Genomic DNA, 27814 nt, shown 5'->3' on the forward strand with positions numbered 1-27814 from the left:
ATTGTTTTATGAGAAACGCATTCAGAAGATCAGGCAGGCAGGCTGGCAGGCAAATTGTATGAATGGCACGGGGCATATTTGTTCAATGTAGAGAAATGAGCATTGTACAAGCAAACATACAGACAAAGCAACATACAAACAGATAAACAAACATTCAATGTAGCCGACACAGATACAGATACGACCCAGTCAAGTAAACTGGGTGTATTTAATGACCATTGATATTGGGATGTAAGGGATATGTTTTAGAAAAGTTCAATGATTCGCTATTGTGATTTCCTAAAAATTAAAAAAAAAATCCACTTTAAAATTCTTAAAAAATCTTTAAAAATCCACTTTGAAATTCTTAAAAAATCTTTAAAAATACACTTTAAAGTTCTTAAAAATCCACTTTAAAATTCTTAAAAAAAATTTTAAAAATCCACTTTAAAACTCTTAAAAGCGTCTTTTAAAAAATCCACGCTTATCGTGGCCTTTCATAAAAATCTTTAAAAAATCCACGTTAAAATTCTTATAAAAATCTTTAAAAAATCCTCGTTAAAATTCTTATAAAAATCTTTAAAAAATCCGCGTTAAAATTCTTTAAAAAATCCTCGTTAAAATTCTTATAAAAATCTTTAAAAAATCCGCGTTAAAATTCTTATAAAAATCTTTTAAAAAATCCACGTTAAAATTTTTATAAAAATCTTATAAAATCCACTTTAAAATTATTGTAAAAATATTAAAAAAATCCACGTTAAAATTCGTATAAAAATATTTAAAAAAAAATCCATGTTAAAATTTGTATAAAAAAATCTTTAAAAAAATCCATGTTAAAATTCTTATAGAAATCTTTAAAAAATCCACGTTAAAATTCTTATAAAAATCTTTTAAGAAATCCAGTTTAAAATTCTTATAGAAATCTTTAAAAAATCCACGTTAAAATTCTTATAAAAATCTTTAAAAAATCCACGTTAAAATTCTTATAAAAATCTTTAAAAAACCCACCTTAAAATTCTTATAAAACTCTTTAAAAAATTCACGTTAAAATTCTTATAAAAATCTTTAAAAAATCCACTCTATAATTCGTATAAACCTCTTTAAAAAAAAATCTTAAAAAATTCCTCGTTGAAATACTTATAAAAATCTTTAAAAGATCCAAGTTTATTGTGGACTGTGGGCCCTTTTAAAAATCTTTAAAAAATCCACGTTTATTGTGGACTGTGGGCCCTTTTAAAAATCTTTAAAAAATCCACATTTATTGTGGACTGTGGGTGCTTCTAAAAATCTTTTAAAAATCCACGTTTATTGTGGACTGTGGGCCCTTCTAAAAATCTTTAAAAAATCCACGTTTATGGTTGACTGTGGGCCCTTCTAAAAATCTTTAAAAAATCCACGTTTATGGTAGACTGTGGGCCATTCTAAAAATCTTTAAAAAATCCAAGTTTATGGTAGACTGTGGGTCCTTCTAAAAATCTTTAAAAATCCACGTTTATGGTAGACTGTGGGCCCTTTTAAAAATCTTTTAAAAATCCACGTTTATGGTAGACAGTGGGCTCTTTTAAAAATCTTTAAAAAATCCACGTTTATTGTGAACTGTGGGCGCTTCTGAAAATCTTTAAAAAATCCACGTATGTTGTGAACTGTGGGCGCTTCTAAAAATCTTTAAAAAATCCACGTTTATTGTGGACTGTAGGCGCTTATAAAAATCTTTAAAAAATCCACGTTTATTTTGGACTGTGGGCCCTTGTAAAAATCTTTAAAAAATCCACGTTTATTGTGGACTGTGGGCCCTTGTAAAAATCTTTAAAAAATCCACGTTTATTGTGGACTGTGGGCCCTTGTAAAAATCTTTAAAAAATTCACGTTTATGGTAGACAGTGGGCCCTTTTAAAAATCTTTAAAAAATCCACGTTTATTGTGAACTGTGGGCGCTTCTGAAAATCTTTAAAAAATCCACGTTTGTTGTGAACTGTGGGCGCTTCTAAAAATCTTTAAAAAATCCACGTTTATTGTGGACTGTAGGCGCTTATAAAAATCTTTAAAAAAATCCACGTTTATTTTGGACTGTGGGCCCTTGTAAATATCTTTAAAAAATCCACGTTTATTTTGGACTGTGGGCCCTTGTAAATATCTTTAAAAAATCCACGTTTATTGTGGACTGTGGGCCCTTGTAAAAATCTTTAAAAAATCCACGTTTATTGTGGACTGTGGGCCCTTGTAAAAATCTTTAAAAAATCTACGTTTGTTGTGGACTGTGGGCCCTTTTAAAAATCTTTAAAAAATCCAAGTTTATTGTGGACTGTGGGCCCTTTTAAAAATCTTTAAAAAATACACGTTTATTGTGAACTGTGGGCCCTTTTAAAAATCTTTAAAAAATCCACGTTTATTGTGGACTGTGGGCCCTTGTGAAAATCTTTAAAAAATCCACGTTTATTGTGGACTGTGGGCCCTTGTGAAAATCTTTAAAAAATCCACGTTTATTGTGGACTGTGGGCCCTTGTGAAAATCTTTAAAAAATCCACGTTTATTGTGGACTGTGGGCCCTTGTGAAAATCTTTAAAAAATCCACGTTTATTGTGGGCTGTGGGCGCTTCTAAAAATCTTTAAAAAATCCACGTATATTGTGGACTGTGGGCGCATCTAAAAATCTTTAAAAAACCCACGTTTATTGTGGACTGTGGGCGCATCTAAAAATCTTTAAAAAATCCCACGTTTATTGTGGACTGTGGGCGCATCTAAAAATCTTTAAAAAATCCACGTTTATTGTGGACTGTGGGCGCATCTAAAAATCTTTAAAAAATCCACGTTTATTGTGGACTGTGGGCGCATCTAAAAATCTTTAAAAAATGCACTTTTATTGTGGACTGTGGGCGCATATAAAAATCTTTAAAAAATCCACGTTTATTGTGGACTGTGGGCGCATCTAAAAATCTTTAAAAAATTCAGGTTTATTGTGGACTGTGGGCGCTTCTAAAAATCTTTAAAAAATCCACGTATATTGCGGACTGTGGGCCTTTATAAAAAATATTAAAAAATCCACTTTTATTGTGGACTGTGGGCCTTTATAAAAATCTTTAAAAAAATCACGTTTTTTTCGGACTATGGACCCTTATAAAAATCTGTAAAAAAATCCAACTTTATTGTGGACTGTGGACCTTTATAAAAATATTAAAAGAATCCACGTTTATTGTGGACTATGAGCCCTTGTAAAAATCTTTAAAAATTCCACGTTTATTGTGGACTTTGGGCCTTTATGAAAATCTTTAACAAATCCACATTTATTTTGAACAATGGGTCCATATAAAAATCTTTAAAAAATCCCCGTTTTTTTTACAAAACCACGCTTATTTTGGATAATAGGTCCTCATAAAAAATGTTTAAACTATCCACTTTTAGTGTGAACTGTGGACCTTTGTAAAAATCTTTGAAAAATCCACTTCTATTGTGAACTGTGGCCCCTTCTAAAAAATCGTAAAAATCCCGTGAATCGACGACCCACCCTAATCTACAAATATTGCCAATAATATTGTATGTATCATTGCCATAACAACATCTTGATGATAATTGAACCACAATAACAACCGTCGTCATCATCTGCAGCAGTAGCAACGGCAACAAGAGTATTACCATAGCCTAATACGCAATTATTAGCAATACATGAGCATTGCCATAGCTTTCAAAAGAAAAAAAGTGTTTCGTCAAAGCTAAAGTTACGTTTGTTCTTACGTTTTTTACATAATTGAAATAGAATGCTATTGGAATTGTGTCAATACGGAGGAAACCAATTGGCTTGATGATATGGGCGAACTCAATGAAATCATACACTTTGTGAAACTCCATCAATGCGTCTTGGGAGAGACTTGAAAATAACTTCTTATCACGAATCCATAATTACAACCTCTTGACTTGTGTGGAAATTTTGGTGGTGGTGATCAAATAATAATAACATCATTATTACTGTGACAATATTTTGTCGTACTTAGCCGCCAGCATTATTATCAGGTTGGTCCCATGCTCACTCGCACACACTCGCACACATGTTGTTCTACAATGAAACTCTGTTATTAAAGATTCTGTGGTATTTTGTATTTGAGGTTTCGCCTCTTCGTCATACGCGATGCCCATTCTTTTGTGGGCTGTGTGGATTTTGGTTTGGTCTGTGGTGCGCTTGCTGCTGGTCGTGTGTGTATGTGTTGGAGCTAATGATGTTGGTGATGCTGACGACGATGATGGTGGTAGCTAAAAGAAATACTAAAAGAATGCCATCTCTTCTAACCGCTACCCCCACTCACTCATTAAAAAGTATAAATGGCATTTAACATTGGAATCATTGCTTTTGTTGTTGCTGTTTTTTTTTATAAATTTTACGATAAAGAAAAGAAGAATGTTTTTTTTATTTGCAACGCAGTGAACCACAGATTTAAAAATATCCATGGCTTTATAAATCCCTGGTGAATTAATCACCACAAGTTTGTTTGCCACTGAAAAAGGAAGTGAGTCTTTGGAACAGTAACAGTTAGTTCCAAGAATTTTGTTTAGAAGACTGTTCTGCTCTAACAGTCTAATTTATTTAAAAGTTTCGTTAAAATTTGAATGCCATTCATGGTGCTTATGTTAAATTTTCTTTCAAGGTTTTCATAACAAAAAACATTTCCCTAGACCATCGACCAAGAAATGAGCTCATCAAAACATTTCATAAATTTACATTAATTTATGAGCATGAATTTCTTGGATCCGTCAGTCATTTGGTCTGAAGAAAAAACAATGTGCTCGACCACAATGAAAAAATATAAGAAAAACAAAAGTAGAGGGAGGCAGGGCAAAACATTAACAAAACCACCAAATATATACTAAATTTAGACCACATCAAAGGTGGAACATGGTACATTTGTGTGCTGATGCTGTTGTCCGATTAAAGAAAACAAATGTGTGTGGTAAAGTAATTTAAAAAAAATATAAATTGTTTTCTTATTGGAAACCCACAAAAATTTTAAAATAAACACCAAACTCTTAACTTTCCAAACACCTTAACTAAAATAACACAAACGTTACATCTAACGTATAAGTTACGTCAAAACGTATACGACATGTGGGAAGTCTAATTAAAGATGGACAAAATAATCATGGATTTTTAAAGATTTTCAGGAGCAAACATAGTCCACAGCGAACATAGATTTGTTTTAAAGATTTGTATTGGCCATGAATGACCACAATAAACTTGAATTTGGAAGATTGTTTGGACCCCTCAAAGTCCACATTAAACTTGGATTTTTTTAAATTTTTTTAAGATTTTTTGGACCCCCCTAAAGTCCACATTAAACGTGGATTTTTTAAAGACTTTTGCACCCCTTAAAGTCCACATTAAACGTGGATTTTTTAAAGATTTTTTGCACCCCTTAAAGTCCACATTAAACGTGGATTTTTTTAAAGATTTTTTGCACCCCTTAAAGTCCACATTAAACGTGGATTTTTTAAAGATTTTTTGCACCCCTTAAAGTCCACATTAAACGTGGATTTTTTAAAGATTTTTTGCACCCCTTAAAGTCCACATTAAACGTGGATTTTTAAAGATTTTATGCACCCCTCAAAGTCCACATTAAACGTGGATTTTTAAAGATTTTTTGCACCCCTCAAAGTCCACATTAAACGTGGATTTTTTTTAAAGATTTATTGCACCCCTCAAAGTCCACATTAAACGTGGACTTTTTGAAGATTTTTGCACCCCTCAAAGTCCACATTACAAGTGGATTTTTTTAAAGTTTTTTGGTCACCTCAAAGTCTACATTAATCATGGATTTTTTAAAGATTTTTTGGACCCCTCAAAGTCCACATTAAACGTGGAGCTTTTAAAGAGTTTTTGGTTCCCTCAAAGTCCACATTAATCGTGGATTTTTTAAAGAGGTCTGGAGGTCATATTAGATTCTATATGACGACCTATATTCTTCAATTTATTTGAAGTTCTATAGTTTTCTATATAGAGAACAATACCCTACACGAAGACCTTTGGACAACCCCTGTTGCCCTCAACCACCTTTTGTCTATTGTAAATCCAATCAATCTGGGTCCATTTCGACAAGCCTTGCAAGTGTTTCCCACCAAAAAAATGTTATAAATAACCAAATAGGTTGTTTTCTTTTGCTTATTGGGCATGGTTGGTGTTTTTAAGTTGCTGTGCCTGCAAATTATTTGGCCTCTTTTGGTGGTGAGCGCCAAAAAAAGCAACACCAAAGAATAACCAAACGGCAACAACAACAAGACTTTGTTGATGTTTTTTTGTTTCTCGTTGGGTGCTTTGCTGGTGGCTGCTGCTGCTGCTGTTCAAACATTCCAATTGGCACTAAGCCAACAAAATAACAAAATTCGGCAATGTGTGCTTGAAATCCATAAGAAAGAACAACAAAAACAAGACGAAGATGAACAACAACAGCACTTTTCTAGTGGCCATCATTAAAACACAAAAAAAAAAAAAAAAACAACGACAAGAACAGCCAGAACTACTGTAGCCAAAAAAACAACAATGCCAACCAAATGTTGCACAGCATCACCATCATCAACGACTACAGCCGCAGCAGTAGTACCACCATTTGGGTTCGGTTCTTATTGGTGTCTAATGCCATTCTATTGCTTTGTTGTTGCTGTTTTGGTATTTTTTGGTAATTTTCCTTTTGTTTTCCTCTCATTGGGATGCTGGTGTTTGACCATCTATGGCTTCATTGATATTTGTATTTCTTCATTGGAAATTCAAGAGAAGAGAAGCCCCTCAAGTGGAAGAGCAAATGATTTTTGGAAAATTGTCAAAAAACCCTCTTCACACAAAGTGTATCTGGAGCATTCCAATTTTATTTCTGGCGGGGAGGGATGATGCAGTTCGCTTTGTAGAAATGTTTATGACTTTTATTGGTCTTTGGTGGTTACTTAAGGTTTTTTTGGGGTCAGCTGTCAATTGAAAAAAGTAGTTTTGTGCCTTTGTTGAAGAAGGAAAAATCAATATACTGTCAATTAACTTACAAGAAAATTTTGTCAAGGTTTTTGGAAGGGTCTCTTTTAAGCAAAGAAAGCGGATAGATACTAAAACTGAACATAAGACAAGATTTGGATGTAATTTAAATTAATTTTATTCCGGGGGTAGAGTTACGTTCCTCTGATAGAGATATCCAAATGTGTATGTCTGGTTCTATAAAATTTTTTTAAGTTATTGTTCTTCAAACCCAAACATATCCAGTCAACAGATGTCTAAATCGTTCCACAAACTGCACCTTTACCTTCATCTCAACCACAAAAATGTCATAATTTCACATTGTCGTCTGCATTTTATTGTTTATTTTCTTTTCTTGTTTTCCAATGCCATTTTTGTCTTTTTAATTTTTTTTTTGCAATAAAAATATTTTTAAATAAAATAAATAAACAATACAAATCTTCTTTACTTCATGGAAATTATGACAATCCTTAACTTTATGACTTTCTCTTTTGCAGCATTTCTCATGTTTATCCACCCTACCAACCATCTGGTCGCTTGGCTAGCTAGACTTGTGGAGATATGAAAAAAAAACAAAAACGTCTTTTGTTGTTATTTCTGGCATTCAATGCAAATAATTCTATTTGATTGATGAGCAACCATAATTAAATTTTTCTGTAGTATTTTTTTGTTCATCATTTGTAGCATATTTAGCTGGGACAAAAACAGCAACAACAACATCATCTGGAAAAAAATACTTAATTTTTCTTCTTTTGTGATTTATTGTCATCCATAATTATGGGATCTTAATTAAGAATTTTCTATCCGTAAGAAAAAATGAAATTGTGAAAAGCCAATGACTTGTCGGCTAACGTCAATGCTAGGAAGTTTGTGTAGCCAATGCCTTCAAAAGGGGCATCAATCCTTCGTCTCTAAGTAATACATCAGTCTGTTTTGTGTTTTATTGAGAGCAGTTGTCACTTTTTTAAAGAATAATTACACCTTGTTGCAATATTTTGTGATTTTATGTTTTAAGGTAAATGACATCCTGGCCTGTCAATGTTCGTTGATATCCTCCTTATGGTCATAGCTACACACGTGTTTGTACATTTGTCTTGATATCAATGAGGACAATAATGTCAATGACTCAAATTTCTTGAGTAGACTACCGGGTATATATTGTAATATCTAAATTTAGATATTTGCCGCAGAAATATAATTTTATATATGTATACAAATTTGTATGTTTAATAATTTTTACAATTTTTAAATAATCCATAAATTTTTTGTATGTTTTTAGGTATTAGAAATTCTTTATATCATAATTTTAAATGTTATTTTATTTGAATCATTAAATCTAAGTGGAATGCTGTCGTTTTATTTGCATTTCTAACAAAATTAAATGACAAAGGAATATTTAAACTTTACAGGTGTAACCACAGGCGTATGAGCAATGATACCACGTATACGTCTTATGGCCTTCTCCACATAAGTGTTTCATGAAAACAATGATTCTTTCTAAATATTTGTAAATAATTTTCCTCGTATTTTCCAAAAAAGAGCATTTTATTTTAGACGAAGAAATGTATGAACAAATCTGAATTTTTTTGAAGATTTATGAGTACAAAAAGTTAAGGAAATGTTCGACGTAATCTTAATGCTAGACAACGATAAAGATAAAATCGTATGGCCTGTTTATCTAAGATTATTAAAATTAAAATTCGTTCGAATTACAACAAAATTCCTGTTATTGTTGAAGAACATTTTTGTTTGATTGAAAATAAAAATTATTCAAAGATATTTCAAGAAACAAATGTTTGGTAGTACTTCGAGTGAATTTGAATTCGAATCGTCGTAGTTAAACCGGCCATTAGTAATGAATATAGACAACATTATCATTTTTCACTTAATGTGATTTTTTTCTGAGCTATTTTAACTTTCATTCAAAGTCGATCCAGTCAGCCGGAATTAAACTTCCGAAACAATCTTTCATGTTACACTCATGTTTTTTTTCAAGCATGGGCGCTCAGAAACCCCACAAACTAACTAGTCATATTTTAGAAAGTTTTTGAATATTTTACTCTCAAAAGTTAAAAATTTGTCTATTGGGCTAGGGTCGAGATGTGCATATATATTTATGGTCAATGAAATAAGTGGGACATATCAATACAGCTTTAGGCTTCGGATTCACACTGGTTAAATAGTTACCATGCCTGCCTTGCCGCTGAATTGATATGAGTGAAGTACACCTTGTCCTTTAGAGGTGGTTCGTATAGAAAAAACATTCTTTTGGCTTGGTAAATCCATCATTGCCCAGATCTTCACTTTTAGTAATATCCTGATGATAACTCATGAGATACAGATCAATATTAACCATGTTGTTGTAAACTACAAGGCAACTTTAGACATTTCGAAGAAATTTCCGAGGAATGCAAGAAAAGTGGGTTCGCATGTCGATATTAACTGATGCGCAATCCTCAGTTAAATGGGAGAAAACGTCTCCTACCACTTGAGTATCACAATATTTATAAGTAGAGGGTCTATCATGTGTCCTGCCTTCGAATATTATACGATATGCGAATTTGAAAATAGAAATGACAAACTATACGCAAAACAACCCGTTTATTCTATTATGGTGTGACATCGCCATAATTAGTTGAATTCTACAAAAAAGTCGGAAAATAATTTGGCAATGTGCGGCTGGCCGAAAACGAGAAAAAAGTCGGATTACTCTCGAACGGGGTAATTGAAAGGATTACTCTATTTCTGTGCCCTTTTTGCGTTTCTTTCCCGCAACAGAACTAAAATTTTCCCTTAGTAGAGTTGAAGGACTGTTCGAAGGATACTTTTAAAATTAGTAGATGGTCAAGCAAACCTAATTTAATATGGAATATATCGGCCCCTCTGGTTCCCAAAATATTAGATTAATTCCATTTCAAGGGATGTTCAAGGACATTTTTGAAATTTTTTACCACATGTAGTCTTTGTGGCCCTGTTTACAACGATATCTATTTATTCGAGGATACAGGCACTTTGATGCGATAAAAAATGATTTTAGACACCAAGTATGTTTGGAAGAAATCCAATTCAGACACTTTGGAGTCAAGTTAGTCCATCTGTTTGTCTATCTGGCTGGTGTGAACGATAACCTCCAAAGGGATCAGTCGATTTAGTTTGAGTTCGAAGATTGGCCATACGGTGACATAAAAAAAAAATTGAAAGGCCTACGCCCTAATTTGTTTCCTTGTGTTCCAAAAACTTTATACTTACTTACTTACTTACTTAGCTGGCCTTTTACAGAACATTTGTTCCATAAGCCGAACTAAGAAAAAATCTCCAATCCTCTCTGTTTGCTGCTGTATTTTCCCAATCTGGGATATGTAGCTTTGTGATATCTCGTTTCACTTGTTCGCTCCAACGAAGCTTTGGCCTTCCAGATCTGCGAGAACCTCCATGCGGCCCGTATTTATACGCCTTTTTAGCGGGTTCATCATCACTCATTCTTATAACATGGCCTAGCCATCGCAATCGTTGTATCTCGATTCGTTCAACTATATTGATGTCATTGTATAGTTGATACAGCTCGATGTTCATACGACGCCGATATTCGCCGTCAACACAGATTGGCCCGTAGATCTTTCGAAGAATTTTTCTCTCAAACACACAAAGCACTGCCTTATCTGCTTGAGCAAGTACCCATGCTTCGGAACCATACATTAGCACGGGTAGTATCAGTGTTTTGTACAGTGTTATTTTTGTTTGACGAGAGGTGGCTTTATTCCTAAACTGCTTACTCAGCCCAAAGTAGCATCTGTTAGCCAACACTATTCTTCTTCGTATTTCACAACTGATGTTATTTGTTGTGTTTATGGCGGTGCCGAGGTAGACGAAGTCCTTTACTACCTCAAAATTATAGGTACCAACATTCACTGATGGTGCGGTGTTTATGGACATATTACGCGTCGATACCATCAACTTGGTTTTTACGCCGTTTACTGCCAGACCAACTTTAGCAGATTCTCTTTCGACTTTTGCAAAGGTGTCAGTTACTTCCTTTACCGATCGACCCATGATGTCAATGTCGTCGGCATAAGCCAGTAACATGTGGCTGTTCGTGTATATCGTTCCATTTCTTTTGACCTTCGCCTCTCGTATGACCTTTTCCAGCAGGATGTTGAATAGATCACACGTCAGGCCGTCTCCTTGTCTGAAACCTCTTTTGGTAGTAAACTCTTCGGAGAGGTTCTTTCCAATTTTAACTGAGGATCTCGTCTCAGTTAATGTCATTCTACAAAGTCGAATGAGCTTTGCAGGAATACCAAAATCAGACATGGCTTGGAACACCTTTGAACGTATAGGGCTGTCGAATGCTGCTTTATAATCGACGAAAAGATGGAAGGTGTCGATCTGCATTTCTTGGGTCTTTTCCAGGATTTGTCTCAAGGTAAATATCTGGTCAATGGTGGATTTGCCAGGTCTAAAGCCGCACTGATAGGGTCCAATAATTTCATTGACCATAGGCTTTAGTCTCTCACACAATATGCCAGATACTATCTTATATGCAATAGGGAGCAGACTTATGCCCCTATAATTGGAGCACACAGTCTTATCACCCTTCTTGTGGACTGGACATAGGATGCTCACGTTCCAATCGTCGGGTACGCGTTCTTCCTGCCAGATGGTGCTAACTAGCTGATGCATACACCTTATCAGCGTGTCGCCTCCGGTTTTGAACAGCTCGGCTGGTAGGCCATCTGCTCCTGCCGCCTTATTATTCTTCAGCCGGTTTATTGCTGTCCTTACCTCATCTTGGCTGGGCGGTATACATTCAATACCATCATCTGGGATTGGATCTGTTGTATCTTCGCCGTCTTCACTGCTATCGGATACCAACAGTTTGGAAAAATGTTCTTTCCATATCCTGAGCACACTATCTGTATCAGTTACCAAATTACCTTGTTGATCTCTACAGGACGATATTCCTGTACCAAAGCCATCAGTTTGATGCTTCACTCTTTGGTAGAATTTTCGGACTTCGTTCTGCCTCCTGTACATCTCCATTTGTTCACACTCCCTCTTTTCCATTTCTCTCTTTTTCCTGCGGAAAAGACGTTTCTCCTCTCTCCTTTTCTCCCGATACCTCTCTCGTGCGCTACGCGTTGCTACTGATTGTAAAGTAGCCCTATATGCCGCATTTTTTTCTTCGGTAGCAGCACGGCACTCCTGGTCATACCACGGATTCTTTGGTGGAGGTCTCTGGTATCCAAGTACTGATTTTGCGGCTGTTTGCATGGAGTGGGCAATATTTTGCCATTGTGCTGATATGTTATCGGGACGAGAAGCGCTATCATTAAGCAATTGGGTCAGTTGAGTGGAATATGCTGTGGCTATCTGTTGTGTTTGCAGCTTGGCGATGTCCAACTTTCGTGTTGTGTCTGTCCGTGCTTTATTTGCAACGTTTAGACGGGTACGTACCTTTGCTGCAACGAGGTAATGGTCCGAATCTATGTTTGCTCCTCGGAACGATCGTACATCCAACACGCTCGATGAATGTCTTCCATCTATCACAATGTGATCAATTTGATTTATTGTTCTTTGGTCTGGAGACAGCCAAGTGCCCTTATGAATATCGATATGCTTAAATCTGGTACTGCTAACTACCATGTTTTTTGCCGCTGCGAAGTCTATCAGCCTCATTCCATTGTCTGATGTTTCACTATGTAGACTGAATTTCCCAACTGTTTGTCCAAAGATATTCTCCTTTCCAATTTTGGCATTAAAATCGCCTAGAACAATTTTAATGTCATGGGCAGGACAACGGTCATATGTTTCTTCTAAGCTCTCGTAGAATATATCTTTGGTCTGTTCGTCCTTGTCTTCGGTTGGGGCATGAGCGCAGATAAAGCTGATGTTGAAGAATTTTGCTTTAAATCGAATTGTAGCAAGTCTTTCATTCACTGGGGTGAAGCTGGAGACCAGATGTTTTAACCTCCGACCAACTACAAAACCGCAACCAAACTCATGCTTTGTGTCATGGCAGCTATAATACAGTGCGTCACCTTTAGGTGTTGTTGTGACATCTTTCCCAGTCCATCGTATTTCCTGTATGGCAGTAATATCGGCTTTGTACTTTCCAAGTACGTCTGCCAATGCGAAGACTGCACCTTCTCTATAAAGAGTGCGAACATTCCAGGTGCAGATTCGCAGATCATGGTCCTTAAAACGTTTGCGGGGTTCGTCAACTTTAGAGGGGTTTGTTTTTCTTTTCTTTCGTTTTTTCATAGTAGGCTGTTTTTTTCTAGGGGAGGGTTACTAACCCGACGCCCAAACCCAAGTTTTTAACGTTCTTATGGGTGAACGCGCGGCACATGTTAGCTCACTACCTTTAACGGGTGTTAAAGGCAGTTACCCAGGTGACACCACGGGGAGGTCAGTGTCCACTTGAGATGAAAGAGGGACCAAGATAAATCCTGGGCTTTGCCATGTTAAAACCGGTCAGGACCGTTCCTTGGTATCTTCCATCCCCTACGTCACCCCAAAAAAAAACTTTATATGTATGTAAAATTTTATGGCGATCGTTTAACGTTAACCCGTGCCACCTGAGCGATCTTTTTTCCATATTAAAACCATTCCCACAAAAATGTATGAAAATCGGGTGAGATTTTGCAAATGTTTGATAATTGGGTCCGATTTAGTTTCACCCTAGTGGTCATATCGACTCACTTCTTCGGACATCTTCGTCACAAAAGATAATTTTTTTCGCTAAAACAATTTGATCCAATTTTTGCACGTCATAATATTTCTTCCAGGCATAGATCAGGTTCGAATATGGACTACGTCTGTAAAAACAAAATTTCAAGTTTTTTCGCACAAGTGTGGCCCCTGTCCAAATTTTTTTCGCTGGTAAGTTCGTACTTCCTGAGATATTGACATAAATTCCCTAAAAAGAACGATTACTTACGAATTGAGTATACGATTGACCGAATCTTTTCTGCCATTTCTTCTAAACGTGTATCAAGTTTCAAGAAGCTCTATTCTGAAAAAAGACCTTCAGTTACCTTACCAAAAAAGCTCAAAAATTTTGCTTAAGAGCAGTTTACGGGCTGGTCGAGGATAGTTTGAAATATTTACCTATCGTACTCCATATGGTCCTGTTTGTTTTAGTGGCCTTTGCTTTATGGCATAATGGTCCAAAAACTTTAAAAGATCCTAAGATGACGACATTCCTGCTGATACCTCCCTCTCAAAAAGTTTGTTCTTGTTGTAGACTATGTTGATTGGGTCGTGCAGTGCTGTAATTAGTTCCGCTGTTTATGATGCATATCCCACAAACGCATACAAATATTCGATGAAAAATTCTAAAACTTTTTTTATCACCTACGATAATTATATTTATTTCAAAGTGTGTTCTGATTTAGATTAGGCAAGTTTCTGTATTTAGAAAAGACATGTAAGGGAAATGGAAGTGGAAAAAGTGCTCGTACGGGAAATTTTCGGGCAAATCCTTTTATATTTTATATGAGGCCGCTAGAACAACCTACTGAAAAAAGAATCAGAACGATGCGAGAGGAGCTCTTAAATTTCACTTTTTTGAATTTTGTGTGGGAGGTACCCGAAGGAGTGGATCTATATAGTCCGTATTCCAACCTGATACATTAGTGGATGAAATAGAAATAATATGATGTGCAAAGTCTGCACCAATTTGAAACTACCTGCCATTTTGCAATATCTTAGGAAGTATGGACTTGCGCAAGAAAGAAATTGTAACGTCGTAAAGGGAGTCGCAAGGACAACCTACTGAAAGTTTGTGCGCAAGATAACTCTTAAAGGAAGTAACCGATTTGGTCCATAATTTGCACATCGTGAAATTTCTACCGGACTTAGATGAGGTTCCAATATGGACTCAATCGGTCCACGCCTTCGGGTACCTCCCACACAAAATTTCGGAAAAGTTCAGTTTAGGACCTGCTCTCGAATCGTTTTGATTTTTGTTGTAGCATCTTGTATTCACGGCACCCCATACAGTGGTACAAGTTTCAGCAGGGGCAAAACCCTACTTCCTTAGAAAATGGCCGGAAAGGTGCAAAAAGCCCCTATGACACCAGGTGTAGAGGTTGGAGCGCAAGATAACTCTCGAACGGTTCTGTCGATTCGGTCCAAAATTTGGCCTTCGTAATATTTTATTAAACATAGTTTATATTCGAAGATGGGTAATATCGGTCCACTCCTTCAGGTACCTCTTCCACAAAAACTTCAGAAATGTTCGAAATTTTGCGCACGATAACTCTTGAAGGGTGACCGATGTTATCTATACTTTGCACATCCTAATATACCTACCAGATATAGATCAGGTTCGAATATGGACTATATTTGTCTACTCCTTCTGGTACCTCTCACACAAAATTTCGGATAAGTTCACTTTAAGACCTGCTCTCACCACTTTGATTTTTGTTGAAGCTATTTGCATTACGACGGTAAAAGTTTTTTCAGGAGCAAGTCTATATTTCTAGGGAAAACAGCCCGAAAGGTGTAAAAAACCCCTATGTCACCATATGTGGTTGCCGGAGAGCACGATAACTCTCGAACTGTTCAACCGACTTGGTCCAACATTTGGTCTTCGTCATATTATATCCAAACTTAATTTCATGGGGCAATACCGGTCCACAACTTCCGGTACTTCTCCCCAATATTTAAAAAATTTCATGCTAGGACGATATCACTAGAATGGGGCAACCAATTTGATCCACACTTTAGATCTCCTAATATTTTGTCAAAATTTAGTTTAACTTCTAAAATGGCCCATATCGGTCTTCCCTAAGGGTACCTCCCCCACAAAAGTTCAAAATTTGTGTCTTAGTGCAGTTAATTTATAATCCACATTTTTGTCGGCAGGTTCAAATGTCCAAAAAGGGCCACAAAATTCTGAAGAGACCTTAAATACATTCGATCTGTCTGGTGGTGAAATTTCGCTTCACATTGGCTGAGGGTATATATCTGTCGGCAAAGCCGACTGACACTTTTTTACTTGATTTCAATATCAAATACCCAGGAACTAATACAAATATGTATGTATGTAAAATTTCAAAGTTCTCCGTATTTTACCGACGGACAAAGAAACAATCGATCACTGTTACTACAGTAGACCTTTATTTTTCAAGGGCATAGTTGTTTTTTGTATTCTAATTACTAGTATGCTGTGTCTTTATATCCTTAATTGCGAACTGCGTTAAACATTGACCTTTACACTTCTAATGAAACATTTTTGATGTAATCTAAAAATTATTATTATTTTGTATGAAAATTTACTTTATCTCTAAGCGATTTCGGTATGTCATCACTTAGAAATGAAGTAAATTTTCATAGAAAATAATAAGAATTTTTAGATTCCATCAAAATATATTCTCCTACATCGTACAAAGATCACATGATCCACAAACATTCGAAGATAATTCTATCATGTCCCGATTATGATTGGACTACACCTTTTCTACTGAACCAATTCCCAAAAAATCGGTTTATGCTGATGAATATGCCATCAAATATGTGTTCTTTCAGGTAGTTAGATTTTATCCGAAATCATATTTTATGTAATTGTTTTATTTTATTTATTTATTATTACTATTATTATTATTATTATTATTATTATTTTTTTTTATGTAAAATCGCGTCTTTTCTTGGAATCAGTTGGTAATCCCGACTGTATTCCACTAATATCCTCAGTATATTTATTTTAAATTTTTAATGCAAAAACTTACCTTTTTGTATTGTTATTGTTGTTGCTGTTGTTGTAATGATTAAAAATTATAATCCAATAGAGGAAGGGAATTAAAACAAATTCTTTGCCTTGCTTTGATGATGTTTTGTATAAAAACACGTATTCCAAAATAAATTTTGCGGCTGCAAGGGATGTTTGTATGTATGTAGGTGTGTTGTGCAGGATTTACGAATGTATAAAGTAAATATTTATGGGATTCTTTCCATAGTTTTTTGTTTTTTTTGTTTATATAGAAAAAATATCACTTTCTCTTTTAAATGCTGGTTATTTTCTTATGTCACTTTGCAAAATGTATTTTCATTCTTTGTTTTGTTTTTATTTTTCTTTTAAATATTGTTATTATTTTCTGTTACTCTGTTAAAAAAAGAAGAAGAAAAAGGAAAATTAATTAAAAATTTAGGAAAATTCACACACTCTACTTGAAATTTGTTGCTCTTGTTCTTTTTATGTTTTTGGGTAATGCTCTTTCACATCACAAAAATACTCTTATTTTCATTTCTTTGTTGTTGAGCAGCATGGTTATGCTGTTGTATTTTTAGCACTTTGTGGTTTTGAGAGAGAAAAGAAGAACAAATACCGAAGAAGAAGGAAGTTAAGAAGTTTTTCGTCTGTTGTTGTTGTTCTTGTTAGGTTGTGTTGAAATGCGTTTCTTAAAGAATTTTTAAATAAAAGCACCATAATATTTTTTTAGTTTTTTATTGTTGTTGTTTCAGCACTTTTTGTTCTGTTTTTTTATTGCCTTATTTATTTTGTTTTTTTTTTTTTTTGCATACGGCAAAACCAGAAGCATGATATGATGGGCCACAAGTATGCTCGCCTGTTTGTATGTGGAAATATTATGTATAAATTTTGCAGTTTTTTGTGTTTTTTGTTGTTGTTGTTGGTTGGTTGTATGATGGCTGAGCATAAAATCTTCAAACTAAAATTTTGTTATCAAGTGTTATTGTTTGGTTTTGTGCTTTTTTATAAGAAAGGAATTTTTAACTTTTATGAAGTGATTCTGTGAGTTATATTTAGGGCGTCATTTGTTTTATACACTTTGAAAAATTTAATTTATGACATTTAATTTTTTTGCGATTTTTAAGAAATTTCAAAACGTTGTTTCACTGTGTGTATGTCTCATGTAGGTTAGGCTTGTTTCATTATTTAATTTAATATTTGTATATATTGTTTATTTGTCTTTTGTACTTGATTAAACTTAAAAAAATCCAGTGTTTGTTAAAGTGAAAAATTATGTATTCTTATTTCAATAAATAAATTTTAAAAACTTTGGATTTTTTGATTATATGTTTTTCTTTTGTAGTATATATTTTCTTCCAACAATTGTCTTATGTATTGTCCCGTATTTTCATTAGGAAATATCATAGTGTGAAAAATCACTATATATTATTTTATTTGGATTTTATAGATTTTGCAGCCACTTTTTTTTTTAATGTCATGACTTTAAATAAAAAAATTATTTTATATAATTTTTTAAAATATTTTTATTGTTTTGTCACAAGTGTTTTTTTTTTTAAATTTTAGAGTATCCATTTTGAGTTTCTATATTTTCTAATTAATAATTTTCTCAGCTGTTGTAGTTATTTTTCTATTTAATTTTTTAAATTTTCAAAAATATGTATTCTTTTTATTTTTTATATAATTATTTTTAAATAATTTTTATGTTTTATATAATTTTCTTTATATTGTATTATTGTGTCACAAGCGGTCTTTAAAGTTTCAAAGTATCTATTTTAATTTTTTTATATTTTCTAATTAATTATTTTCTTAATTGTTGTATTTATTTTTCTTTTGCTGTTTTATTTTTTTGTGTAATTTCCTGAAATAATATTTATATAATAATTGTTGTTAATATTTTATTGTCACAAGTGGTCTTTAAAGTTTTAAAGTATACATTTTGAGTTTTGTTATTGTTTAATTAATTATTTACTTTGTTGTTGTATTTATTTTCCTTTTTTAACTTTCCATTTTTTTATTTTTTTATATAATTTTTTTTTAATATTTTGTTATTTTGTCACAAGTTGTCTTTAAAGTTTCAAGTAACCATTTTGAGTTTTTATATTTTCTAATTAAATATTTTCTTAGTTGTTGTATTTATTTATTTTTTCAATTTTTTTTTAATTTTTCTTAATTAATATTTTTTTTTAATATTTTATTGTCACAGGTGGTCTTTGAAGTTTTGAGTTTTGTTATTTTTTAATTAATTATTTACTTTATTATTTTATTAATTATTTACTTATTACTTTATTTTTTTTGCTTTCCAAAAAAATATTTTTTTTATTTTTTATATATATTTTTTTAATATTTTATTATTTTGTCACAAGTTGTCTTTAAAGTTTCTAGTAACCATTTTGAGTTTTTATAATTTCTAATCAAATATGTTCTTAGTTGTTGTTTTTTTTTTATTTTTTTTTTTAATTTTCCTTAAATAATACTTTAATAATATTTTTTTTAATATTTTATTGTCACCAGTGTCTTTAACGTTTCAAAGTATCTGTTTTGAGTTTTTATATTTTCAAATTAATTATTTTCTTGGTTGTTGTATATATATTTTTTTTTTTTTTAATTTTCCTTAAAAATATTTTTAATATTTTATTGTCACAGGTGGTCGTTAAAGTTCCGAGTTTTGTTATTTTTTAATTAATTATTTACTTTGTTGTTGTATTTATTTTCCTTTTTTTAACTTTCCAAAATTATTTTTTTATTTTTTATATATTTTTTAAATATTTTTTTATATTGTCACAAGTTGTCTTTAAAGTTTGAAGTATCCATTTTGAGTTTTTTATATTTTCTAATTAAATAGTTTCTTAGTTGTTGTACTTATTTTTCTTTTTTATTTTTTTGTAATTTTCCTAAAATATTTTTTTTATATTTTTACTAAATATTTTGTGTTTTTTATTTTACTTTCTTCCAAAATGCGGCAAAATTCTGATATTGCATATATTTTTTATTAATTTTATTTTATTTTTTAATTCTTAAATATTTATAAATTTTTATTTATTTTTTAAATATTAATATTAATTAATTTCTTACTTTTCCATTGTTCACTAACAATTTTTAATTCACTTTTGGTTTGTAATTTTAGAATAAACATTTTTTTGTCTTATGTTTTATTTAAATTGAAGTCACAATTATTACCTTTTAATTTAGTCACTTTATTTTTTATATATTTATTTAATTGTTTTCATGTTTTTAAATTTAATTTAATTTTTTTAGTTTTTCTTTCACTTAAATCCACTTTTATGTGCCAGGAAAAAGGCACACATTTCTTTTCCCAGAAGTTAATTATTGTGGGCCGGGATGGTTCTCCGTTGCAGATGCGATTGCTTGAAGCAGTCCGTAGTAACAACTGTCGCAACCGTCGTCAAGAAGATATCGTTGACGATGTTGGATGTTGAATATTTTGTGTGAGATGAAAGTCACTTCTGTGACAACAGAAAACCCCCAACAATGCGGCACGGTGGTGTTGTACTTTTTATTTTCTTTAACGTACTGTGAGGATTATTAATGCCGCTGTCGCCGCGTATCGATACTCGCGGTAGCTCTTACAGATAAATACTCTTTAACTGCTAAAGTTGTTGTTGCTACTTATTCTTATTTTTATTTTCACACAGAAAAAAAAACACAACACGAAATCGCAGAATTCACAAATGCAGTTGCGGATGATGATGATGAAAAATACACCAGCACCAACCAACCAACCGAATGAACGACGACAACACACAACACAAAGACTTAAAACGTAAGTAAGTACGTACTCAACAACGACATATTATTGTATGTATGCATGTACCACAACAACAACAACAACAAAGAAATCCGAAAAAAGAGCTATTCTTTCACACACAATCAGAGTTAAGCAAAATGACGAGAAGAGAAAACAAGAAGGATGATTAGCAACGACAACAACGACGACGAACGTTGGAGATGATGTCAGTTGAGATTCACTTTGATTCCGTTGTTATTATTCTTCTTCTCTGTTCTGTCTTCGGTTGTTAAGAAAAGCTATTTTTTTGTATAAGTTAACGCTTTGCAATTGATGTTCATCATCCGTCCAGACGTTCTTTACCCACCGATGAACATCTTGTAACTATTTTCAAAAAGAGTACACAAGCAGTGTCAGACCCATCGAACCAAATAAAACACAGCAGAGCAAAGCAAAGCACAGACGACCACCACAACCACCATCACCACCACGACGACTACCATGAACAGCAGCCAAGCAATAACAAGACAGACAGACACACAGAACACCAACCATATAGCAGGCGAGCGGCAGAGTATAGCAAAGAGTAAAGTTAGGCTAAGCCAACAGCAATCAAACTATCCAAAACGACAGCGCCAACAGCAACAACAATGAAGGCGGCAGGCAGCATTAACATCATCAGGCAAGCAAAAGTAATAACACCAGCAGCAGAAGCAGCAGCAAACAGAACAAAAAACAACAACACAAAATTGCCATCAGATTCATGCATCCAAACAATCATCCATTGGAAGACACGCACACACACACAAACACATTCACCAGAGTTCCCAAAAAACAAACAGACGCACACACACACGAGTACAACAATAATAATAATGTCTGGCTGGCTGGCCTTACTCATTGTTGTTAGTTAGCCTATGCACAGAGGAACAAACCACGACGACGACCACCGACCAAAACAACCAAACGATAGACCGAATGATCCAAAAAACAACGACTAAACATCCGAGGCACACTCATTCACTGTGAGATAGGCAAGCGGGCGGGTAAGCAAGCAAACGTCAATGTGCATCAAACAATAACACTCATACGCCGCGCGACCATTACATGTTGGCTGCCTTTTCCGAAGACTAAAGAACCCCAATGCCTCCGACAAGTGATAATGCAAAGAAAGCAAGAGTTAGACTAAGCACACAAAAACAAAGAGAGACTCCACTACCAGAAATTGCATGCACAAGTCAGTCAGTCTGACGATGACGACGACAACCGCAATCGTAACAATAACACTAACCTCAGCATTAATACCGAAATGCAAAATGTTAGGCACCATGTGCTCAGAGAGGGAAGAAATAAAAAAACAGCCCCATAACCCCCCAATGATAAGCCAGTCAGTCCTCTCTTATTGTATGTATCCACTCATCCATGATGCTCACCACATCGCAGACACACACACGCTCTCTTTGGCTAGAGTCTAACAAAAAACAGCGCAAAATGCACCAGCCAGCCAGTCAACCAACCAACTGACCGACCACACCAAACACACAATAATCAAAACAAAAGAAGAAACAATTTCCGAAGACTGAATAGCACACAAATACACAAACACTGCTAGCCAATCTCACACACAATAAAAAAGAGTACACAGTGGTCATGGCATTAAGAATGGTTTATTGTTGTTGATATTCTCTCATCCCCCACGCAACTATGGTGGGGGGTTGTTATCGAGGCGGTAGTTGAAATGTGGAATTTATGGTGAAAAATAAGGAAAATAGATTGCAGAATACAGTTTTAGAAAATGTAGAAGAACTTTGGAACTCAAATGGAAAATATTCCAAATCGTTTACAAAGGGCTATGGGCTATATTGTTAGGGCATAGGAAGTGATAATTCTGATTTAAAGGTTTTTGATTACTTAAACTTCTTTCAGGAGAAATACAATATTATTTTTAAGGAAACAATTTAGAAGAACAATTGTATGTCTCCTGGGGTGATCAAACATGTCCAAGTTGTTTTGGTCCGTGCCGAGATAGGGAAGAACCCCGGGTCATGAATCTGTTCTGTTTGTCAGATCCGCATCTATCCTATGTCAACATCGGTCAGATGTAATGGATGTTAGAGAATGGGCGCAGTTTCGAGGCGGCTCTTGTCTTAGCTGCTTCCGGGACTACTACGTCGCCGTCGGAATACCCGCAGTATCCCCAACAACAATAAATGCAGCATCTTATACCATCTGTTGTTGTTCAGCGCCCCGAAAATGCATCATTCATGTAATTAAATTGCAAGGATCTCCGCTGCTCTCGACTATATAAGTCGGAGGAATATCATGGTGCCGTGATCCAGGACACAGAGCTCACCGACACCTGTATCTAGCCTTCCTTATACACCAGTTTGTCCAGTACAGACTTATGTATCTCGCTTTAGCTTGACTCTAGTGACCTATGGGCCAGCAGTAAAGTGTGGGACTGCCGAGGCAAAGTTGATTAAATTGTACATACCGCCGATGAATATTGGTGCCCTGCGTTATATACCCGATATTAGTTCGCTTTTGGGGGGCAATAACCGATGTTAGGGGACTTGAATGCTCACCATGAGCTTTGGTTGGTGGAGCAAATTGATAGCTCTACATTTTGCATGGTGAACGAAGACGCTCCTACGAGGATAAAGGAGATTGTCACAGCTCGACAACAACATCATCATTGTGGCACCCGGTCTGATAAATGGTGTGTCATCGTCTCCGTTATCAGACCACCCGATCATCGTCTCCGTTATCAGACCACCCGATTTCATAACCTCTGACTGCCGTACTTTTGTGAGCCAGAGAATTTATCAATCCCCATTCCTTTATATCCTCGGGAACCTGAGAGAATTTTCTGGAACATCATCACAGCTGCAGCCGCTCGCTACATATCTGCCGTCGAATATCCGAAATTAGACCAAATTTCCCAACAGAGGCGACGAGACTAGCTAATGACCGGCGTTATGAGCAACGTTGTACGAAAAAAGGGAAAAAAGATAACAGGACGGCTTTTACAGAGTATCCCGAGAGTGATAGATCGAAGAGGAGTGTGCTACGCCATATAAAATCCCTATTAGCCGAGGAGGCACAAGCACAATTTACGATAAGCGATGGTGCAGATGTTATCCGGATTGCAGAATCATCCAAAGCGTTGGTGCCACAAGGAACCTCAATGATAATGCTTAAGCAACTGGATGAACCCAGACTTGAGTATTTAACAAGTGTCCTCAATCTATCGTTTGCCACTTATATTGTACCTAAAGCCTGCCAGTGTGATCCCGCTACTGAAGCCAGGCAAGGATGCCAGCAGAGGCGATTCCTAAGGCCGATCTCCCTCCTGTCGCCACTAGCGAAGATTCTGGATACGTCAACCATGCTAAGCTGTTCGAGGACATAGAGAAGATATCTCTACCTTTCTTCTACCTTTCTGAAATTCCACATAGATAGATCCAATTGTCGATGCCATATGTGGTAGTATAAATGCCTACATAGCTGACTTGGTGCACTTCTTCCATCTGAGGAGTATAAAAATATACGCCGCTACTGTTCATCACCTGAACGGCTGAAATGAACAGGCATGTGGTAAGGTTGTTGTCGTTGTTGTTGTAACAGTGTTTTATTATTATGTTTGTACGTTCGTTCTCCTGTTCAATCTGGCTCTGGGTCTATCTCCAGTTCCAGGATGGTGGATACTTCGATGGGATGTAACCACAGATCCACAGGAGTCAGATGAGTAGGCTTGGCGGGGCAGTTGAATAAGTGCTTAGTATCGTGCGGGCCCATGCCGCATACTGGCAGATGTCTTGCACGGTGCGATCGATTCCCGCCTAATAGGAACTGAGGCGACTGCAATGTTCCGAGCTTAATTGAGCCAAAACTACTCTGGTTTGTCGTGGCAGCTGACGCTCTTCAGCTGCGATAGATGGGGGATGTAATCCGATGACTGCATTTACATAATAATTACTTATGGTCTTAGCAACTGTGTCCGTGTGAATGCTTTTCAAACCTGCCTGATATGCCTGTTGACCTAGAGGTTCTCTCCTATATTGTTGGACCGCCGTTTCTAGAGCATGAATATCCTTCTTGATATGCCTGGGTGTATCGGTGGCCAGCAGATGGTGATTGGGATGGCTCTCACGGTAACACCCGAGCAAGTACTGCAACGATAGCATCTCATTATGTTGTCGTACTGGAAGAATCTTTGCCTCCTCATGTAGATGGTCTACTGTTGATTTGAGGAGGGACCCTGTTGCTGTTCTCAGGGCGGCGTTCTGACAAATTTGAATATTATCCCACTGCGTGTCACATACATTCGGGGACCAAACTTGCGCCGCATAGCTTACCACAGACCGACCTATCTCTTTATACGTGGTCACCAAGGTTTCCTTATCTGCACCCCAATTGCTGCCGGCTAGGGACTTGAGGACCTTGTTCCTACATTTCAGTTTATCGCATATATCTGTGGCTTGCGAGGACGACGTGAAAGTGGTGTCGAATGTGACCCCTAGAATTTTGGGCAGTTTGTGGTCGGGATTCTGCTACCATTGACCCTGATATTCAACTGTCTTCTATACTGCGCCGTCCATGTGGTGAACAAAGTGGCCGTCGATTTAGTGGCGGATATCTTCATATTCCTCGCGTGGAAAAAGGTGGTAAGATCGGTTAAATAGGAGTTCAGTCTCTCACAGATATCATCAGGGTAGGTACCTGACGTTACGATCTCAATGCCGTCTGGAGGGGGCGGAATACAGGAAAGGTAGAGGTTAAACAGTAACAGTAAGGTATGCATCGCCAGTGTTGTATTTAAATGTTACTGTTACGTAGTGGACGAATATCCAAACCGGTGGACGACAAAAATCCAGAAAGAGCATGTTATTTTAAAAATATAAAGATGCAAATCGCTTTTAAACTTTTCAAATTTTTCGAAACTCAACTTATTTTTTGTCATTTTCGCGGTTCCCAAGGTTCTTACAAAAATGACTAATTTTGGAAAATTTTCAAAACTGTTTAGACTTTTTGCGGACATTTGCGGTTTGGGCAGTTATGACCAAAAGTTTAGCTCTGTTTTTAGGTGTTGAATTTATATTTTTTTGAATAATTTTTAGTGATTTTATGATATTTTGTTATATCCCAGCAAAAAAAGTCATTACTAAGTAATGACTTTATTCAGTGAAATTTGGCAGTAGTAACTACTTACAAATATACCGTAAAAGTCATTATTTTTACATGGGGATGTCATAGGAAGGAAGTACTTCCTTAAATATGTTTTTTAAGTACATACTTAACCACATACCGGCAGTCGAAAGAAGCTAAAAATAATTCTATTTTTAGAAAAAATTAAGGTAAAATTATTTTCAAATTCAACACCACACATTTTTTGTTTGTTTTTTTTTTTCATTCGATACCTGATAGTTTTGAACACACGAACTTCTGATTTGTAGCCAAACACACTACACACTAGGCCACTCGCACGAACAACAAGGGTTGGTTTAACTCATCCATATACATCAACATGTTTTTGTAATTTTGTAAACAAAAAACACCCATGCCGACGCTGAGCTTTGAACACACAACTGTAGAATTTGTAGTCGGACACACTAGCTCTGTGCCACCATACTCATTACTTAGTAAGTAAGTAGTAAGTAAGGAAATAACTAGTTATGTGTAAACTGTTATCTATATACTGCCTGATAATGCGGAGTGTAATGATCACTTATTACCCGGTAATGCAAGAAGTAATGACATGTGCTTACCAAATTTTTGCTGGGATGTATGTCATCGATTTCTATTGTCATGGTAACTTGGAGCCGCACTGAAAACTCTTGAAAGAAAAAATAAACCTTTTTATAGATATTCACATTAAACCCCCACACTTTTTTTTTTGGGACACCCTAATGATGGACCACGCCGAAAAATGGAGATTTTCCCCATACGGAGAACCGAAAATATATTTTTACAGGTGAAGAAAAAATGCGATAAAATCAAAGTCCTCGGTACTTTGAATGGATGGTAACCCCATATGAAGGCTGTGGTTAAAAGTTGACCGATATCTCATTTCTTTATAAAATGGTGTTCTGAACTCTGAGGTCATTATCAAAACCTATTTGGTTTGAATATTTGGTTAACATCTGCCGAAATGGATAGAGGTATAAATCATCTAAGGAGTATACCAAATCATTGACAAATTTTCATAATTTTTCGAGGGAGGTTTGCTATGCAATAAAAACTCCTGGTACCGGAGAAAATGCGGTTGAACAATGTGTTGGTATCAGTAAAATACTTCAATTCAGGGTAATTCGTTACTTGGGAATCACGCGAAGACTTGGACCTAGGACTGTAATATTTTTTTTTTGTTACACCTTCCCATGTGGACAGGTTTCCTCCCCACCCAGGCACGTCAGTAGAGATCTTCATGATCTAGGGAGTGAAGTCCAAAAGTACAAGCGTGCACCCATAGATCAACGAGCCTATCGAGTATTTCCACACTGATGAGTTGCGCAGGCACTCGGAGACCAGCACCATCGTAGCAAAAGAACGCCAGGAAACAAGAGTGTTGGCATGTGTTGGCTGACCGCAAAGCAAGCTGCATTTATTTATCTGCCCAGCTAACACCACTCACCTGAAGGAGGTTTTTGGGGATTCTGAAACTACAATGGTCATAGATGAGAAAAATTAAAAAAAACTAAAAAAAAGAAATGCCAGAGTTCACATTTTTAGAGTTGTTTAGGATTTCACGATTTTACATGGAAAGTGCAAGTCCCATCGAAATTTGATTAGAGAAAATATTGTAGCTGTGAAAATTATCTGCCAGATTGGCCTTTATGATATTTTCGTAGGTTTTACCATTTTTGAGATATAGAACTTCAAATTGGGGCAATGCACTTTGTCGTCTCCTTATAATGATATTGTTCATGCGCCCTAACTAATCTATATATGGCGAAAAACAAAAATGTTTTACAATCGATGAATCCGAGTTTCACCCATTCAGAATTCGCGGAATGTTAGCATATTCTATATAGTATGATAAACATTCTTTAAAATGAAGTGTTTTAGGAGGGATCCCATAATATCGACCATTAAAATTAATTTACGTGGAAGCTGTGTTGGCATCACTGTAGAAAAATAGGTAAAAATGGGTTGAAGCCAACAAGTTTTTTTATGCTCCATTCCGATTTCTGGCTTAACCTTACATTTTATAGACATATGCTCAAAGAAAGACTCAAAGAATACTTCATGGGCAATATGATACTAGTGTATCATTTTTCGATATATCCACTACATCCACCTAAAATTGATGCTGACATTTTGAAGCCGGAATTTCGGGGTTTTTTGAATTTTTTTAATAATCCGGACGCGCAACAAGATAATATTCCAAACTCAT

General features: G+C 35.3%; 2 protein-coding genes across 41 annotated transcripts in view; both read right to left on the bottom strand.

Annotated features, from left to right (window-relative positions):
* The window catches only part of LOC141391903 (uncharacterized), a 32433-nt gene extending 18963 nt beyond the window's left edge, over positions 1 to 13470 (bottom strand). The window contains exon 1 of the mRNA XM_073964632.1: positions 10216 to 13470. Coding sequence (XP_073820733.1) covers positions 10232 to 13219 — 2988 coding nt within the window. The 5' untranslated portion in view covers positions 13220 to 13470 and the 3' untranslated portion in view covers positions 10216 to 10231. The remainder of the gene's footprint in view (positions 1 to 10215) is intronic.
* The window catches only part of LOC141391899 (uncharacterized), an 87655-nt gene extending 66050 nt beyond the window's left edge, over positions 1 to 21605 (bottom strand). For 6 of the 40 annotated variants that reach the window (XM_073964631.1, XM_073964620.1, XM_073964608.1 and 3 more), the window contains exons 1-2: positions 20786 to 20942; positions 16693 to 17066 (exon numbers count right to left, since the gene is read on the bottom strand). The gene's annotated coding sequence lies outside the window, so the exon portion shown is untranslated. Of the gene's footprint in view, positions 1 to 16692; positions 17067 to 17289; positions 18255 to 19745; positions 21232 to 21315 lie in introns of those variants that run through there. The other 34 variants (XM_073964630.1, XM_073964617.1, XM_073964605.1 and 31 more) reach the window with 13 other exon arrangements.
* Between the last annotated feature and the right edge of the window lie 6209 nt (positions 21606 to 27814).

Source organism: Musca autumnalis, unplaced genomic scaffold (genome assembly GCF_047663935.1).
Source record: "Musca autumnalis isolate F117 unplaced genomic scaffold, ASM4766393v1 scaffold_2, whole genome shotgun sequence".
In the NCBI taxonomy this organism is placed as follows: Eukaryota; Metazoa; Arthropoda; class Insecta; order Diptera; family Muscidae; genus Musca; species Musca autumnalis.